The sequence below is a fragment of the Coregonus clupeaformis genome, chromosome 8 (genome assembly GCF_020615455.1).
Source record: "Coregonus clupeaformis isolate EN_2021a chromosome 8, ASM2061545v1, whole genome shotgun sequence".
Taxonomy (NCBI): Eukaryota; Metazoa; Chordata; class Actinopteri; order Salmoniformes; family Salmonidae; genus Coregonus; species Coregonus clupeaformis.
The window spans coordinates 25,108,988-25,128,751 of NC_059199.1; the positions used below are offsets into that span (position 1 = coordinate 25,108,988).

The 19,764-nt window shown below is 45.1% G+C and overlaps 1 protein-coding gene across 1 annotated transcript in view; it reads left to right on the forward strand.

Annotated features, from left to right (window-relative positions):
* The window catches only part of skiv2l (SKI2 homolog, superkiller viralicidic activity 2-like), a 37,566-nt gene extending 17,841 nt beyond the window's left edge, over nucleotides 1-19,725 (forward strand). Inside the window, exons 20-29 of the mRNA XM_041882935.2 lie at nucleotides 580-711; nucleotides 2,499-2,636; nucleotides 2,856-2,960; nucleotides 3,081-3,216; nucleotides 3,523-3,649; nucleotides 3,985-4,195; nucleotides 7,231-7,341; nucleotides 14,398-14,616; nucleotides 17,909-18,049; nucleotides 19,101-19,725. Of these exons, the coding sequence (XP_041738869.2) occupies nucleotides 580-711; nucleotides 2,499-2,636; nucleotides 2,856-2,960; nucleotides 3,081-3,216; nucleotides 3,523-3,649; nucleotides 3,985-4,195; nucleotides 7,231-7,341; nucleotides 14,398-14,616; nucleotides 17,909-18,049; nucleotides 19,101-19,301 (1,521 nt within the window). The 3' untranslated portion in view covers nucleotides 19,302-19,725. The remainder of the gene's footprint in view (nucleotides 1-579; nucleotides 712-2,498; nucleotides 2,637-2,855; nucleotides 2,961-3,080; nucleotides 3,217-3,522; nucleotides 3,650-3,984; nucleotides 4,196-7,230; nucleotides 7,342-14,397; nucleotides 14,617-17,908; nucleotides 18,050-19,100) is intronic.
* The last annotated feature ends 39 nt before the right edge of the window (nucleotides 19,726-19,764 follow it).

Genomic DNA, 19,764 nt, shown 5'->3' on the forward strand with positions numbered 1-19,764 from the left:
ACTGCTCCTCTAGGTTTGCTGCATGCTAGCTTGTACAGTATAAACAAGTGCCTCATTAAACTGTCAAGGGCCTTATTTTTAACCAACCTATTTAATGTGGGGCTTTGGAGTGGACTATTTCTATCCTGAATTGGTCCTCCTGTTGCAAGATCAAGGATATGAAAAATCCTCTAAACTGTACTGTACGAAACATGATCATATCTCTCTATCACCCTCTCGCTGCCAACTGCCATTGTTGGATCAATCTTCGGATCAATTGTTTTAGCCTTATGCTAGATAGCAGCGGTAACTAATCGCTAACTGTTACTGTATAACTATGGCCCAGAGTTTTACCTGATCAGATCATCAGGGGAAAATGTAGTTGTTTGCTTTGCTAATTGCTAAATGCTTATTGTAACTGTCTATATGATTTAGAAATACTCAACTTCATCCTCCGTACCTCCACCCTGAGTGATCTAGCACTAACCTTTCTCAATCAACATTGAAAGGTTCCTGCTCCATTACCTCCATTTCTTCTTATTTTTAGTGTCTACAACATAGAAGTGACATGCATTTTAATGACACTTCTTCTTTGTCAAGGGGAAGCCCACAGTGCTGCAGTCCCAGTTCAGGCTGACCTACACCATGATCCTCAACCTGCTGCGTGTGGAGGCCCTCCGAGTCACCGACATGATGAGGAGGAGCTTCTCTGAGAGCCACAGAGACACACAGGTACTGTACTACATTACCCACAAGCACTTGGGACAAAATACTAGAGATAATGGATGACACGACAGTTGAGGACTACCAGTTTTAAAAAATGTGATTAGCTTTAATATTGCAGATTGTGGTTTCCATCAATGTAATTGTCTGCATAATTTCCAATACCCCATATATGTTTTGGTAAATATATGAAATATATACAGTACCAGTCAAAAGTTTGGACACACCTACTCATTCAAGGATTTTTCTTTATTTTTACTATTTTCTACATTGTAGATTAATAGTGAAGACATCAAAACTATGAAATAACACATATGGAATCATGTAGTAACCAAAAAAGTGTTAAACAAATCAAAATATATTTTATATTTGAGATTCTTCAAATAGCCACCCTTTGCCTTGATGACAGCTTTGCACACTCTTGGCATTCTCTCAACCAGCTTCACCTGGAATGCTTTTCCAACAGTCTTGAAGGAGTTCCCACTTATGCTGAGCACTTGTTGGCTGCTTTTCCTTCACTCTGCGGTCCGACTCATCCCAAACCATCTCAATTGGGTAGAGGTTGATGGATTGTGGAAGCCAGGTCATCTGATGCAGCACTCCATCAATCTCCTTCTTGGTAAAATAGCCCTTACACAGCCTGGAGGTGTGTTGGGACATTGTCCTGTTGAAAAACCAATGATAGTCCCACTAAGCCCAAACCAGATGGGATGGCGTATCGCTGCAGAATGCTGTGGTAGCCATGCTGGTTAAGTGTGCCTTGAATTCTAAATAAATCACAGACAGTGTCACCAGCAAAGCACCCCCACACCATAACACCACCTCCTCCATGCTTTACGGTAGGAACTACACATGCGGAGATCATCCGTTCACCCACACCGTGTCTCACAAAGACACAGCGGTTTGAACCAAAAACTCAAATTTAGACTCCAGACCAAAGGACACATTTCCACCGGTCTAATGTCCATTGCTCGTGTTTCTTGGCACAAGCAGGTCTCTTCTTCTTATTGGTGTCCTTTAGTAATGGTTTCTTTGCAGCAATTTGAGATGTGTCTGTTACTTGAACTCTGTGAAGCATTTATTTGGGCTGCAATTTCTGAGTCTGGTAACTCTAATGAATGTATCCTCTACAGCAGAGGTAACTCTGGGACTTCCAAAGTTCTTGAAATGTTCCGTATTGACTGACCTTCATGTCTTAAAGTAATGATGGACTGTCATTTCTCTTTGCTTATTTGAGCAGTTCTTGCCATAATATGGACTTGGTCTTTTACCAAATAGGGCTATCTTCTGTATACCCCCCTACCTTGTCACAACACAACTGATTGGCTCAAATGCATTAATATGGAAATAAATTCCACAAATTAACTTTTAACAAGGCACACCTGTTAATTGAAATGCATTCCAGGTGACTACCTCATGAAGCTGGTTGAGAGAATGCCAAGAGTGTGCAAAGCTGTCATCAAGGCAAAGGGTGGCTATTTGAAGAATCTCAAATATAAAATACATTTTGATTTGTTTAACACTTTTTTTGCATACTACATGATTCCATATGTGTTATTTCATAGTTTTGATGTCTTCACTATTATTCTACAATGTAGAAAATAGTAAAAAATAAAGAAAAACCCTTGAATGAGTAGGTGTGTCCAAACTTTTGACTGCTACTGTATGTTTGTTTGTATTTGTGTGTGTATATCAGAGGGGTTTGAAAACAAAAAAAGCAGAAGACAAATTCCCAGTCCATATGAACTAATAAAAGTATATCTTATATTTTCCTCCTTCTCCTGTCTTTCTCTCAGGCCCATGAGCAGCAGATAGGTCAGTTGAAACAGACTCTGTCCTCTCTCCCTCCTCTGGACATGGAGGGTCAGCTGTCTGACCTGCTGCCATACTACTACACTGTCACTGAGCTACGCATCACCGCTGAGGCGCTGCAGGTACACACACAACATACTGTAGAGGCACACACACACACACACACACACACACACACACACACACAAAGACACACATGTGCCCACAGACAGACACACACTATCTTAAAACACTCAAGCTCAAACTACTTCACAAAACAACTCAATATAATTGAATGTGCAAAAGTGTCATTTGAAAAAAATTACAACATCACTAAGATGAGTTAATTGTCCATCTTTCAGTGTGCAGTTCTGGGGTCCGTGAATGGGTTGAAAGCTCTCTCCGTGGGACGGGTGGTAGTGGTCAACAACAAACAGCACTTCAACGCCCTCGGAGTCCTCCTACAGGTGTGTGTGTCTGTTTGTCTGTCTGTGTGTGTGGACTGCAACTTTTTTTAGGTGACAAAGGCATGTAATGCATTTATCATTCTCCTTTCTCACCCTTCCGTTCTTTAATTTCTCTCCCAGGTGTCCAGCGACTCAGTGAATCGTACGTTTACTGCTCTCATCATCTGTGAGAAAGGCAACGAGGAGGGAAGAGGGGACAGCCTCAACGCCAGTGCCTTCCCCCACCTCTACAACACTGCCCTCTTTATACCTGAAGGTCAGTTCATGCACATATTTATTTATGCAAACATGCATGCGCACACGCACACACACACACACACTGATTGATGCTCATCCTCTCCCTATTAGAGACAGACACATTTACCAATAAACACACACACACACACCGCTGCCTAAACACACAAACACACGGCTATTTGAACACACACACACAGCTATTTGAATACACACACGGCTACTTAAACACACACACACACATGCTAACACTAACTAACAAGCCCACATAAGCTTAAACTGAATAACCGATAACGATTTTGTATGTTCTGTATGATCCGCCGATTAGGTCCCTGTAGTCACACGGTCCAGAAGCTGAAGCTACAGGACGTGTCAGCCATCACAGTCAAGACCCTTAAGGTGATCCCTGACCGAATCATTGACAACTACAACAAGAGACAGCAGCCGCGCTTCAGGTGTGTGTGTCAGTGTATGTGTGACACTGTGTGTGTGTGTGTGTGTGTGTGTGTGTGTGTGTGTGTGTGCATTCATGCATTATCATGTAGCGTATACAGTATGTTTCAGCCTTTTTGCACATTGTCGCTCCACTAAGCCAACACAACCATGTTTATCTAGGCAAAGGAGGTGTTTATATGTGTGATGTCATCATGACCACTCAAGTGTCTATCCATCTACCTTCCTTTTTCGAATAGCATCTTTGTTGCACAGAAAAAAGAGACACCACTCTTGAGTCTATTTTCATCTTTCCCTCCTTCCTTCCATCCTTTCCCCCTCGCTCCATTTCTCACAGGCTTGATCCTCCGGGCCAAGCCATCTCCACGGCAACCCAGGAGCTCCTGCGATTGGCGGAGGCCAACCCAGGCGGGTTGGTGACCCTTGACCCAGTGAACGACTTCCAGCTGAAGAGTGTGGATGTGGTGGAGGGCACCATAAGGCTGCGCGTGCTGCAGGACAGCCTCAAAGACTTCAACTGCATCCACTCACCCACCTTCTCAGAACAGGTGTGTGTGCGCATGTGCGTTTGTGTGTGAGTGTCACTTCCAAACACTGTCCTGACATTGCAGTAATGATGTTGGAGCACTCATATAATGAACAGAGACAGGTCTGACAGACTGACTGCCTCCACACACCTGCGTCCTCCTCTGTCTGCCTCTCTTTCCCTCTATCTTTTCCACTTCATTCTCTCTCCCTTCTTTCTTTGTTTCAATCTATAGCCCGGGGCCCGTATTAACAAAGGGTCTCAGAGTAGGAATGCTGATATAGGATCCCTTATTGTCTTTTTGATCATAATGAATTCGATTACATGGACAGTGTGGACCTGATCCTAGATCAACACTCCTACTCTGAGACACTTTATGAATACAAGCCCTGGCCTCTTTCTATACTGATTTCTCATAGTAATTACATCAGACTGTAATTTCTTTGGGCCTGCACTAAGCATTGTAAAACTAAGCCTTGTTAGATATTTCCCTGCCTTGTTCAGTGGCCAACTCAGTGGCCTTGTGGTTAGTGTCAGCCCTGAGATTAGAAGGTTGGGAGTTCGATCCCCAGCCGAGTCATAACAAAGACTGTAAAAATGGGACCCGCTGCGTCTCTGCTTGGCACTCAGCATTAAGGAGATATATTGGGGGTTAGGCCCTGCGATAGACTAGCGAAGTACTTGTACATCAAGCTGACTCAAGCTACAGAACCAGGAGATAGGCTCCTGCTCATATGAGCCGTTCCGGCTCGTGCAAGTCTACCGCCTTGTTCCAGGATAAGGATGAGATGAGAACAGCAGAGCAGGGAATTCTATAATGACCTGTTTAGGCAGTGCAGAGTCACACATCACCACTGTCTGTCTCACTGAGGGGATGCATTAGGACTGCATATCATTCGATCCATGGCTCAGTCAGACAGTAGGCTGTGGTGCTGCTGCTGCTGGGCTCCAATTTCTTTGGGAGGTAGCGATAGTGTGTGTGAGCTATCCTCTCTCTCTAATAACGTGCAGTGTCCAAAATGGGTATTTTATAAGGAGTCTCTGGACTTGAACCCCATTGAAAACCTGTGGTTTGAATTGAAGAGGGCAGTCCATAAGCACAGATGAAGGATATCAAGGATCTGAAAAGATTCTGTATGGAGGAATGGCCTACGATCCCTCCCAATGTGTTCTCCAATCTCATAGAACATTTTAGAAAACAGGGGATCCAATAATAAATAAAATAAAATATATATTATTACTTGTTAAACAAAATCTCTTTCTCTAAACAATTGTATTAGTATAAAATAATATAATTGTTCAATTATCTGTAGTATACAATATAGCTCAGTAGTTGTATTATTTATTTTATACATTCTTTTTTGCTTATCTTTATCAAGGGGTCCAATAATTCGGAAAGTATTCAGACCCCTTGACTCCTTTCACATTTTGTTACATTACAGCCTTATTCTAAAATGTATTAAATTGTTTTTTCCCCTCATCAATCTACATACAATCCCCCATAATGACAAAGCGAAAACAGGTTTTTAGAAATTTGTACAAATGTATTACAAATACAAAATAGAAATACCTTATTTAAATAAGTATTCAGACCCATTGCTATGAGACTCGAAATTGAGCTCGGGTGCATCCTGTTTCCATTGATCATCATTGATGTTTCTACAACTTCATTGGAGTCCACCTGTGGTAAATTCAATTAATTGGACATTATTTGGAAAGGCACACACCTCTCTATATAAGGTCCAACAGTTGACAGGTCATGTCAGAGCAGAAACCAAGCCATGAGGTCGAAGGAATTGTCCATAGAGCTCCGAGACAGGATTGTGTCGGCACAGATCTGGGGAAGGGTACCAACAAATTTCTGCAGCATTGAAGGCCCCCAAGAACACAGTGGCCTCCATCATTCTTAAATGGAAGAAGTTTGGAACCACCAAGACTCTTCCTAGAGCTGGCCGCCCTGCCAAACTGAGCAATCGGGGGAGAAGGAGGTGACCAAGAACCCGATGGTCACTCTGACAGAGCTCTAGAGTTCATCTGTGGAGATGGGAGAACCTTCCAGAAGGACAACCATCTCTGCAACACTTCACCAATCAGGCCTTTATGGTAGAGTGGCCAGACGGAAGCCACTCCTCAGTAAAAGGTACATGACAGCCCGCTTGGAGTTTGCCAAAAGGCACCTAAAGACTCTCAGACCATGAGAAACAAGATTATCTGGTCTGATGAAACCAAGATTGAACTCTTTGGCCTGAATGCCAAGCGTCACTTCTGGAGGAAACCTGGCACCATCCCTACGGTGAAGCATGGTGATGGCAGCATTATGCTGTGGGGATGTTTTTCAGCAGCAGGGACTGGGAGACTAATCAGGATCGAGGGAAAGATGAACGGAGCAAAGTACAGAGAGATCCTTGATGAAAACCTGCTCTAGAGCTCTCAGGACCTCAGACTGGGGCGAAGGTTCACCTTCCAACAGGACAACAACCCTAAGCACACAGCCAAGACAACGCAGGAGTGGCTTCGGGACAAGTCTCTGAATGTCCTTGAGTGGCCCAGCCAGAGCCCGGACTTGAACCCGATCGAACATCTCTGGAGCGACCTGAAAATAGCTGTGAAGCGACGCTCCCCATCCAACCTGACAGAGCTTGGGTCTGAATACTTATTTAAAAATTGTATATCTGTTTTACATTTTTTATAAATGTGCAAAAGTTTCTAAAAACCTGTTTTCACTTTGTCATTATGGGGTATTGTGTAGATTGATGAGGACATTTTTTAGTTAATCAATTTTAGAATAAAGCTGTAACGTAACAACATTTGGCAAAAAGTCAAGGCGTCTGAATACTTTCCGAATTCACTGTATGTGCGTGTGATAGCCTACATCCATGTACAACCTTGTCTCTACAGTAAATGTATTGTAAATTAGGTGAAATTGCTGTACAATCTATGCGATCAAGTGGTTGCACTGTAGAGGAAATAATTCTACAGACCTTTTCTATTGCTGTTCAGAGTGCATAGATAAAATGATTGTCTATAATAGCCATGTTGTCCACTTTCTTCTGTCAGTTTCTGCGGGTGCAGGAGAGATTGAGTGTTCAGGAGGAGCTGGACAAACTGCTCTTCCTCATCTCAGACCAGTCCCTGTCTCTATTGCCAGAGTACCACCATAGAATCAAGGTATGTCTGACTCCCATTGTCTTAATGCACATCCAATATTCAACTAAAAACTTTTCATACAGTAGCTTTCTTCCAAGGTTCCTACCTTCTAGGGAGTTTTTCCTAGCCTCTGCATTGCTTGCTCTTTGGGGTTTTAGTCCGGGTATCTGTAAAGCACTTTTTGACAACTGCTGATGTAAAATTACATTTGATTGAACTAGTTCATACACATGCATGGCTAAACATTTTAACAAATTGTTGGTAGCACTGGTAAAGTTACCAGGTTGTTAGCTCGCTAATGAGGTAACAAACATGACTGAACAAGGTGTAAAACAAATGGTTAATGGCCCGCAAATAGTTTTAGAGCGGTTCGCAACATGGTTTATGAATATAAAATGCAGGCCCCCAATCCTTGACAGGAAGAAAAAAACGTCTCTTTGTTCAGTAGTGCTTAAAAATGTACCTTAAACCAATCTCTAATGTAAAGCCAACAAAGTTGCCTGCCATTATGTCAGATCGTGACGTTGAGTTCAAATACATTTTTACCTGACCAAATTATTAGATGGCCTTATTTTATATTTTTTTACGCACTGCAAAAATGTGTGTGGACCAGAAAGAGGCTCTCTCCTCACTATCTATTGTTCATGCAGTGAGGAATTACTATCTTCAGCAGTGGAGGCTCCTCAGAGGAGGAAGGGGAGGACCATCCTCCTCAGTGAATTTAATAAAAATAGTGAAACAATAGTTATCCTTTTTAGATACAACTATACTAAATATGATCACATGTCACCAAATAATTGATTTAAAACACACTGTTTTGCAATGAAGGTCTACAGTAGCCTCAACAGCACTCTGTAGGGTAGGACCATGGTGTAGCCGGAGGACAGCTAGTTTCTGTCCTCCTCTGGGTACATTGGCTTCAATACAAAACCTAGGAGGCTCATGGTTCTCACCCCCTTGCATACACTTACACAGTAATTATGACAACTTCTGGAGGACGTCCTCCAACCTATCAGAGCTCTTGCAGCGTGAACTGACATGTTGTCCACCCAATCAAAGGATCAGAGAATTAATCTAGTACTGAAAGCATAAGCTACAGTTAGCTAGCTCTGCAGTGCATAAAATGTGGTGAGTAGTTGACTCAAAGGGAGAGAAAGACATTAGTTAAACCGTTTTGAACAAATTAATTTGTTTAAAAATGAATAAGAAGCGAGAGAGAGAGAGTTACAGTGGGGGAAAAAAGTATTTAGTCAGCCACCAATTGTGCAAGTTCTCCCACTTAAAAAGATGAGAGAGGCCTGTAATTTTCATCATAGGTACACGTCAACTATGACAGACAAAATGAAAAAAAAATATCCAGAAAATCACATTGTAGGATTTTTAATGAATTTATTTGCAAATTATGGTGGAAAATAAGTATTTGGTCAATAACAAAAGTTTCTCAATACTTTGTTATATACCCTTTGTTGGCAATGACACAGGTCAAACATTTTCTGTAAGTCTTCACAAGGTTTTCACACACTGTTTCTGGTTTTTTGGTCCATTCCTCCATGCAGATCTCCTCTAGAGCAGTGATGTTTTGGGGCTGTCGCTGGGCAACACAGACTTTCAACTCCCTCCAAAGATTTTCTATGGGGTTGAGATCTGGAGACTGGCTAGGCCACTCCAGGACCTTGAAATGCTTCTTACGAAGCCACTCCTTCGTTGCCCGGGCGGTGTGTTTGGGATCATTGTCATGCTGAAAGACCAAGCCACGTTTCATCTTCAATGCCCTTGCTGATGGAAGGAGGTTTTCACTCAAAATCTCACGATACATGGCCCCATTCATTCTTTCCTTTACACGGATCAGTCGTCCTGGTCCCTTTGCAGAAAAACACCCCCAAAGCATGATGTTTCCACCCCCATGCTTCACAGTAGGTATGGTGTTCTTTGGATGCAACTCAGCATTCTTTGTCCTCCAAACACAACGAGTTGAGTTTTTACCAAAAGGTTCTATTTTGGTTTCATCTGACCATATGACATTCTCCCAATCCTCTTCTGGATCATCCAAATGCAATCTAGCAAACTTCAGATGGGCCTGGACATGTACTGGCTTAAGCAGGGGGACACGTCTTGCACTGCAGGATTTGAGTCCCTGGCAACGTAGTGTGTTACTGATGGTAGGCTTTGTTACTTTGGTCCCAGCTCTCTGCAGGTCATTCACTAGGTCCCCCCGTGTGGTTCTGGGATTTTTGCTCACCGTTCTTGTGATCATTTTGACCCCACGGGGTGAGATCTTGCGTGGAGCCCCAGATCGAGGGAGATTATCAGTGGTCTTGTATGTCTTCCATTTCCTAATAATTGCTCCCACAGTTGATTTCTTCAAACCAAGCTGCTTACCTATTGCAGATTCAGTCTTCCCAGCCTGGTGCAGGTCTACAATTTTGTTTCTGGTGTCCATTGACAGCTCTTTGGTCTTGGCCATAGTGGAGTTTGGAGTGTGACTGTTTGAGGTTGTGGACAGGTGTCTTTTATACTGATAACAAGTTCAAACAGGTGCCATTAATACAGGTAACGAGTGGAGGACAGAGGAGCTTCTTAAAGAAGAAGTTACAGGTCTGTGAGAGCCAGAAATCTTGCTTGTTTGTAGGTGACCAAATACTTATTTTCCACCATAATTTACAAATAAATTCATAAAAAATCCTACAATGTGATTTTCTGGATTTTTTTTCTCCATTTGTCTGTCATAGTTGACGTGTACCTATGATGAAAATTACAGGTCTCTCATCTTTTTAAGTGGGAGAACTTGCACAATTGGTGGCTGACTAAATACTTTTTTCCCCCACTGTAGCTATATTTCGCTGCATATTTTTTTCACTTTCACAAATGCAGCTAGCTAGTTTAGCCTACTCAAACACCAAGCTCAAACAGAGGGATGCGATGTTAGCTAGCTGGCTATGGCTATCCAAGTCAAGGTAGGCTTTTGGTTTGATTAATTTATTGCCACCGGGGCCCGCCGGTGTACTGCTAAACTGCTTGCCAACTGTACACTGTACTGCATGATTGTAGAGGGTTTACTAACACGTTAGTTCTAGTATCTATGTTGACTATGACGTTAGCTAATATTGTGACTGTAGGCTGTGTGTAGCAGTTATGATATGAAGGTTTGAACATGAGCATACCTGAATTTGTCCAATAGAAACTGTTGTTTGCAACTGTTGGATCATGATTACACCATACATCACCTAGATGCAGGCAAGAGTGTTCCTCAGCACCTGTGCACCTACGTTGTAAACTTTCATTCATAAGCTAGGTTGTAGCAACATCATAATGGGTATAGGGAAAATTAGAGTATCATGAAGTAATCCTTCTTCCCCCACCCCCCATTAAAAAAATAAAAGAAGAAAAAAAAGGGGGGGGGGTTGTCCCACTGGCTATCATAAGTTGAATGCACCAATTTGTAAGTCACTCTGGATAAGAGCGTCTGCTAAATGAAGTAAATGTAAATGAAGTAGCCTAAACCTATCAATGTTACATTGAGCTGGGTGAATGGAATATGAATGACAGTCATCCAATATGCTGTAATAGAAATAAGGCCATGCTCCAAAATAAAATGATTGTCCTCATCTTAAACGGTACCGACCGCCACTGGTCTTCAGAGATGTTTTATAACTTATCTGCATATAATTGTTGTCTGGAGCTCAAAAAGCGGAAGTAGCAGGATGCAAATCAGGGAGCCAAATGAACAACTTTATCAACTGTGATGTCACGAGAGGCTGTGTCCTGGAGGGATGTTACATCCCCCTGAGGTGGCTGCAAACCCAGACAGCTATGGCTCCATCTGCTGGTATGGTCGGGAACTCCACCCCTCTATGGCCAATCTTCCCACGCAGCTGAAACAAATGAGGAGCTGATGAGCTGAAGGTTTGGGAAGGGAAGAGACACAGTCTCCAGGCTGGGCTCTCTGGAGGACAAGAGTGCTGCACGTCCACTTCCATGAGGAATATAAGGATTTGGAGATACTTACCTTTGGGAAATACTCACCTTTGGATATATGCACCTGTGGAAATACGTGTGGGACATTTGGAAGGACGTTTTGCTGGGTTGGCCACTAGCTGCAACGTGGAATACAGTAAGACTGGGGAAAAGTTATTTGAGCGAGGGAGAGTTATGATTTTGGATGTGGAAGAGACATCCCTGAACTGTTAACCCTTAAAGAGCCACCAGAGAACAGAATTGTGTTATACTTTCGTTAGTTTCCCAAGACCTTTAATAAAATCCTTGTTTTGGTTGAACCTGGTCTCCTTGCACTACTTGAGCAATCCCGCTGAAAGCTGTGTAGCCTCTCGTGACATCACAGATGGTGGAGAATACGGGCACGCTCAAGCGTTAATAGTGCATGTCAGAGGGGGGATACCGAAGGTTTGATCACCCAGTTTTCCAAGTTGGCCGTAGGCTCCCCGCCGACTGAAATGGAGGACATATTGAAAGCCCTTGTTGCTGGCCAGCAAGCCCAGATGCAAGCAAACGTGGCTCTCTTGGAGGAGCAAAAGAAAGCCAACCTTCTGAAGGCAGAGGAATTGCAGTTGCAGAGACAGAGGGTGGTCCAAAATACCCGCCCAATAAAGGCAAGTGACTTTATATCTAAGATGGGAGCTACCGATGACATTGAGGCATACCTGCATGCATTTGAGGCCACGGCCACTAGGGAAGCCTGGCCCAAGCAACAGTGGGTTGGTCTGTTAGCCCCCTTTCTAACCGGGGAAGCGCTGAATGCTGTCCGGGACCTGGGCCCTGACCAGGTTACTGACTATGATGCCCTGAAGTCTGAGATCCTCAGCAGATATGGACTCACAAAGTTTGGTATGGCCCAGCGCTTTCACAGTTGGACCTTCCAACCAGACCAACCTCCTCGGGCGCAGATGCATGAACTTGTCCGAATCGCAAGGAAATGGCTGGATCCGCAGAGGAATACAGCAGCGGCGGTGGTGGAGGCCGTTGTGGTGGATCGTTACCTACGCGCCCCTGCCTTATGAGGCAAAACGGTTCATCAGTCAACAGGCCTTGACCACGGCTGATCTGACCGTGGAAGCTGTGGAAAAGTACCAGGCCACAGCGGAGATGCTGAATGCTTCCCGAAAAGACCCCAGGAGTGCGGCCCCACCACAAATGGGAAGAACCCGTCCAAAGGACCCCAAGGTCTCGAACCCAGCCACGTCAGGACTTATCCCGGCTCCAGGGGGAGCCAGAAACCAGGCGGGTCCAAGAAGAGTACACCAGGAGGGGGAAACTCGACAGTGTTACCGTTGTGGGGGAGATGGGACATATCTCCTGGCAGTGTGGGAAACCAGCCGATGAACCTATGCCCACTGCGGAGTCCTCCAGCTCAGCACCCACACACCGTTTTGCCTCGCTCTTGGGAGTCGTAGATGGCGGCCCAGATCGACCCCCCCACCTGCCCGGTAACTGTGAATCACCATGATGTGGAGGCCTTACTGGATTCTGGTAGCCGGGCCACCCTGGTGCGTAAGGGATTTGGTGGGCCCAACGTGTCTGACCCCGGGGAAAGTCCTCCCAGTTTCCTGTGTCCATGGGGACACCAGAGAATACCCCATTACTGAACTTACAATGACCAGCACACGGGGAACCATACACACGACGGCGGGGTGGTTGATTCCCTCCCCGTCCCTGTCCTAATTGGACGAGACTGCCCAGCCTTTTACCCACTCTGGAGAGAGTCTCAGGAGAGGATAACCCGAGTACCTCGGAAACGGAGAGGCAAGACTCATCCTGGGAAGGCTCCGGTGCAATCCTCCGAGTTACTCACTCCCGCCCGGGCTCTGATAGGGATGGCAGGTGCCCAGACCGACACAGAGACGGAGCTACAGAATCTGGACAAAGAACTGTCTGGTCTGAAGGGGACCGCTGAGAGGTATCGTTTGTTAAAGCAACAGTTAGACATGAAGACAGAAGAGTTAGATATCCTCCAGGCTAAACTCCAACAGAGCTCCTTCCATAAGCAACAGGAGGAGCTGGAGAGGCTGCGCAGGACCATCGAGGAGTGTGAGGAGACCCTGCGCAGTAGTAAGGAGGTCCAGAAGAAGGCAGAGGAGAAGTACAAGGTGTTGGAGAACAAGATGAAGAATGCGGAGGCAGAGAGAGAGAAGGAACTGAAAGCTGCTCAACAGAAGCTAAACTCTGCTAAAACCAAGGCTGATGCGTTCAGTAAGAAACTCAAGGAGAGACAACAGGAGGCTGAGTCCCTGGTCCTAGAGGTGGAGGAGTTGAAGAGAGAGCAGGCTGGCAAGCACCACGGCAATGCGGACGCCCTCTCCCGGCGTGATGCCTTCTTCGCTGCCTTTACCCCGACGAGGACGTCGGTCCCGAGGAGGGGGATGTGTGATGTCACGAGAGGCTGTGTCCTGGAGGGATGTTACATCCCCCTGAGGTGGCTGCAAACCCAGACAGCTATGGCTCCATCTGCTGGTATGGTCGGGAACTCCACCCCTCTATGGCCAATCTTCCCACGCAGCTGAAACAAATGAGGAGCTGATGAGCTGAAGGTTTGGGAAGGGAAGAGACACAGTCTCCAGGCTGGGCTCTCTGGAGGACAAGAGTGCTGCACGTCCACTTCCATGAGGAATATAAGGATTTGGAGATACTTACCTTTGGGAAATACTCACCTTTGGATATATGCACCTGTGGAAATACGTGTGGGACATTTGGAAGGACGTTTTGCTGGGTTGGCCACTAGCTGCAACGTGGAATACAGTAAGACTGGGGAAAAGTTATTTGAGCGAGGGAGAGTTATGATTTTGGATGTGGAAGAGACATCCCTGAACTGTTAACCCTTAAAGAGCCACCAGAGAACAGAATTGTGTTATACTTTCGTTAGTTTCCCAAGACCTTTAATAAAATCCTTGTTTTGGTTGAACCTGGTCTCCTTGCACTACTTGAGCAATCCCGCTGAAAGCTGTGTAGCCTCTCGTGACATCACACAACGTTCACCAAAAATATGTTTAAAAAGAGCCTTTAGTTTGCGAACGAACCATCAATATGTAACACCAGTGTAATAAAGGCATTACCTCCCATCCTCAGGTGCTCCAGTCCCTGCAGTACGTGGACAGTAGTGGTGCGGTGCAGCTGAAGGGCAGGGTGGCCTGCCAGATCAGTAGCCATGAGCTGCTTCTCACAGAGCTACTGTTTGAGAACGCCCTGAGCACCCTGGCCCCTGAGGAGAGCGCCGCCCTACTGTCCTGTCTGGTCTTTCAACAGAAGACGCAGGTGGAGCCCCACATCACCAACACACTGCAGGAGGTATGGGGGACTGGGGGCGGGTGGGAGGGTTGGGAGAAAGGGGTGGGGATGAGAGCGTGTGAGAATCTCAATTGCATTTCCTTGATTCCTTGGGTCCCCTCTTCTCGCCTCCTTCTCAAAACCCATTGGATGAGAAGGTCAGAGGTCCCTCCCCTCTGACCTTCTCATCCAATGGGTTTTAAGGAGAAGGCGAGGGGAGAGGATATAAGGAATTTAATGAAATGCAATTGAGATTCTCCCTGTGTGTGTGCTGGGGTGGTAGAATGTGCTTCGTTGATGTCTACTAGGGAAGAGTTGAGGTTACACTTTTGTGTTTTCGTGTCTGTCCCCTATGTGTAATAGTTGTGAAGGTTGTGCAACGACCTCAATGGGTCATTGGATATAGACAGGATTTGTGACATATACATTACAGTGAGGGAAAAAAAGTATTTGATCCCCTGCTGATTTTGTACGTTTGCCCACTGACAAAGAAATTATCAGTCTATAATTTTAATGGTAGGTTTATTTGAACAGTGAGAGACAGAATAACAACAAAAAATACAGAAAAACGCATGTCAAAAATGTTATAAATTGATTTGCATTTTAATGAGGGAAATAAGTATTTGACCCCCTCTCAATCAGAAAGATTTCTGGCTCCCAGGTGTCTTTTATACAGGTAACGAGCTGAGATTAGGAGCACACTCTTAAAGGGAGTGCTCCTAATCTCAGCTTGTTACCTGTATAAAATACATCTGTCCACAGAAGCAATCAGTCAATCAGATTCCAAACTCTCCATCATGGCCAAGACCAAAGAGCTCTCCAAGAATGTCAGGGACAAGATTGTAGACCTACACAAGGCTGGAATGGGCTACAAGACCATCGCCAAGCAGCTTGGGGAGAAGGTGACAACAGTTGGTGCGATTATTCGAAAATGGAAGAAACACAAAATAACTGTCAATCTCCCTCGGCCTGGGGCTCCATGCAAGATCTCACCTCGTGGAGTTGCAATGATCATGAGAACGGTGAGGAATCAGCCCAGAACTACACGGGAGGATCTTGTCAATGATCTCAAGGCATCTGGGACCATAGTCACCAAGAAAACAATTGGTAACACACTACGCCGTGAAGGACTGAAATCCTGCAGCGCCCGCAAGGTCCCCCTGCTCAAGAAAGCACATATACAGGCCCGTCTGAAGTTTGCCAATGAACATCTGAATGATTCAGAGGAGAACTGGGTGAAAGTGTTGTGGTCAGATGAGACGAAATCGAGCTCTTTGGCATCAACTCAACTCGCTGTGTTTGGAGGAGGAGGAATGCTGCCTATGACCCCAAGAACACCATCCCCACCGTCAAACATGGAGGTGGAAACATTATGCTTTGGGGGTGTTTTTCTGCTAAGGGGACAGGACAACTTCACCGCATCAAAGGGACGATGGACGGGGCCATGTACCGTCAAATCTTGGGTGAGAACCTCCTTCCCTCAGCCAGGGCATTGAAAATGGGTCGTGGATGGGTATTCCAGCATGACAATGACCCAAAACACACAGCCAAGGCAACAAAGGAGTGGCTCAAGAAGAAGCACATTAAGGTCCTGGAGTGGCCTAGCCAGTCTCCAGACCTTAATCCCATAGAAAATCTGTGTAGGGAGCTGAAGGTTCGAGTTGCCAAATGTCAGCCTCGAAACCTTAATGACTTGGAGAAGATCTGCAAAGAGGAGTGGGACAAAATCCCTCCTGAGATGTGTGCAACCCTGGTGGCCAACTACAAGAAACATCTGACCTCTGTGATTGCCAACAAGGGTTTTGCCACCAAGTACTAAGTCATGTTTTGCATAGGGGTCAAATACTTATTTCCCTCATTAAAATGCAAATCAATTTATAACATTTTTTACATGCGTTTTTCTGGATGTTTTTGTTGTTATTCTGTCTCTCACTGTTCAAATAAACCTACCATTAAAATTATAGACTGATCATGTCTTTGTCAGTGGGCAAACGTACAAAATCAGCAGGGGATCAAATACTTTTTTCCCTCACTGTACATACATTTGTTCTTCTAACTATATATTTCAATGTGTCATCTTTAATGTACATGGATGGATATGTTGTCTTCTGGGCTGTAGTTGTGCAAGCCTGTCCGCTCTACTGGTCACATACACACACACACACACACACACACACACACACACACACACACACACACACACAGTGGCATGAGCTCAGGCTAGACACACACGGCTGCTTTACCCCGCAGCAAGGGCACCACATCTGACACACACTCTCCTGAACACACACACAGCCATGTCAGTGTGTGTTGTCAAGCAGCCCCGCTACATAGAAGTGCTCTAAAGAGGGCTGAATTAGTGATGACCAAGGCGAGAGCCTTGTCTGGAGTGGTTTATAGGGATGCCATCCCAGGGGCGAGCAGCACTGAACAGTGAACACTGACAGGGAACACATTCACCCAACACCGGTGACAGGGCTCTGAGGAGGATTTCTGATGACATGCAGCATAACACTTTAGGACATGCTCCGGAACTTTGGCGACTACTAAGTATTTTTTTTAAACTCCCGCTTTGAGCTGGATGTGTCAATGTGTAGTTCATACATGCATAATCTATGAGCAGAATTACTGTCTTACCTCAATTAACCACGGAATCCCTAGATTTTCTGGAAGCTGTGCTGTGCCAATTTCCCTACATTTTCCCCCACGTGGGCCAGCCCCCAAGCAATTCGAGTTCAACCAATGAGCTTCAGACCCTCGCTATATGAGTGACAGCTAGCAAGATGGTCACACAGCAGAGAGAGAAGAGAGCAATGACGTGCTCTTATCTACACATATATGACAGTGCAATTTCCGGGGACCACTTTTGGCTCGTGAGCGCTACTTTCCGAACTACTGGCTAAAAAGTATACAAAAGTACTGGAACATCCCTTTAACAGAGAGGAGGTTGGAGTGGAGTGGGCAAAGTAGGGCAGATTTGATTGGAAAATGTTATGTGTTTAAGTGCTCCTTGTATGACTAATCTGTGTGTCTGTATTTGTCTCTGTCTCTGTCCTTGCTCTCTTTCTCCCTCTCTCTTTCTCAATCTCAACCTCAACTCTTCTCTGTTCTTGTATTACCCCACTTTTTCCATCCCCCTTTTATTACTACCACCTAATTTCTCTGTCTCTCTCTCCTCTCTTTCCCTCTCCTCCCCTCTCTCTCGCTCTCTCGCTTTCTCTTTGCCATTCTCCTTACATTACCCCACTCTGTCTGTGTCCCCTGTCCATTACTTTCTTATTTCGCCCCATCCCTCCCTCCCTCTCTCCCACAGGGTATTGAGAGAGTGCTGGCGGTAGCCCAGCGTATTGGGGAGCTGCAGAGGGACTGTGGGATAACCCAGACAGTAGAAGAATTTGTGGGCCAGTTCAAGTTTGGCCTGACCGAGGTGGTCTACTGCTGGGCCAGAGGCATGGTGAGTGGCGTAAGCTAACTCTGTAATGCTGGACTCTTCTTGATTGACCTCATTTCAATCAAGACACTCATGAACGGGTTCCCGGACAAAGAATAAGCCTAGTCCTGGACCAAAAATGTTTATTTTCATGTTCAATTGCTTTGTACTCCAGAACTAGGCTTAATCTTTGTCCTGGAAACTGGCCCCTCAAAGTTATGAAAGCACTGTACTAAATTATACTGCAGCTTTTCCGAAACTGGGGGTCGCAACCACGTGTGGGGTTGCCTGATTTGAAAATGGGGTCGCGAGAGAAACTCTGAAATAAAACATAAAAAAATCAGGCTTGGTTCATAGACCCGGAATTACGTCAGTAACCTTCGGTAGCCACTAGATGCGCTTGTAATAAACAGAGCGGATTCTGTTTCTTCCTGCAAATGAACGGTTTAAGCTACAAAATATTATTACCCTATCACTGAAAGATAAGACTCTCAGGAATGTGTATTCTGTTTCCCTCTACAATGCCCACAAGCCTCATTAGAAGAGAGTGGACAAGATCAAGCACTAAATCAGACTGGGGGGAAAAAGAACATCAATCTTGTTATTTTCTACATAGAAGATCATGCGAAATTATTGCCTGATGATCTTCTGAACTTCCTAATAAGTTTCTGATGCATTTCAGTCACTTCAAACCATACTTCCTTCAGAAATAAATACTGTCAGAAGTACTGTCAGACTGATTTGTAATAGGCTGTCATAGCCCCATTCAAAAAACATTGGCCGTTGATTACATCACTCTTTTTACATGGTGGGGTCAGGGATTTTTTTCAATATCAAAATGGGGTCACCAGCCAAAAAAGTTTGGGGAACCCTGCTATACTGTATCTAAAGTTTAAACTAACTGGTATCCCTACTTCCTGTCCTAGCCTCTACTTTATTTTATTTAACCTTTTATTTAACCAGGAAAGTCTCATTGAGACACACTCTTTTTCAGGGGAGACCAAGAAGGCAGCAGTCCTGTACTGAACTAACTGTGTCTATACAAACTGGTGTCCCTTCCTATTTCCTGTCCCAGCCATTTGCAGAGATTGCCCAGTTAACAGACGTCCAGGAGGGCACGGTGGTGCGCTGCATCCAGAGACTAGACGAGGTGCTGAAGGAGGTGCGCCAGGCGGCCCGCATCGTAGGAGACTCGGTCCTGGGCAGCAAGATGGAGAAGGCCTCCCTGGCCATCCGCAGAGACATCGTGTTCACCGCCTCGCTCTACACACACTGAGATAGGGAGAGAGAGAGGAGGGGTGTAGATAGTGTTTGTATAGTAGGTGAAAGTGTGGCAACGGAGGGAGGGAAGAAAGAAGGGCGTGGAGAGAAAGAGAGAGAGGATGTCGATACTGTGTTGTAGGTGAGAGAGTGCCAAGGTGCCTGAGCCAAGTCCCAAGCTTGATCAGTGTGTGTGTGCATGGTGGAAGAGAGGGTGAGTGTGTGAGGAAGGGATCAGTCAGTGTGCGTGTGGGATGAAAGTGAGGGCGTGTATGTGTGGGGGGGTGAGTATGAATGGCCATACTATTGTTTACATGAGTCCTGATGAAATTCCTGGACATGGAAAGGGAATGCGCTTAAACAAATCAGACCAAAGTAGGAATGATGGATATGAATGAAATGGTTTGTACAGTAATAAAATCCACTGTAGGCTGTACCAATTTAGTGCTTTTTCCATCTATTGTCCCCCAAGGTCTTGT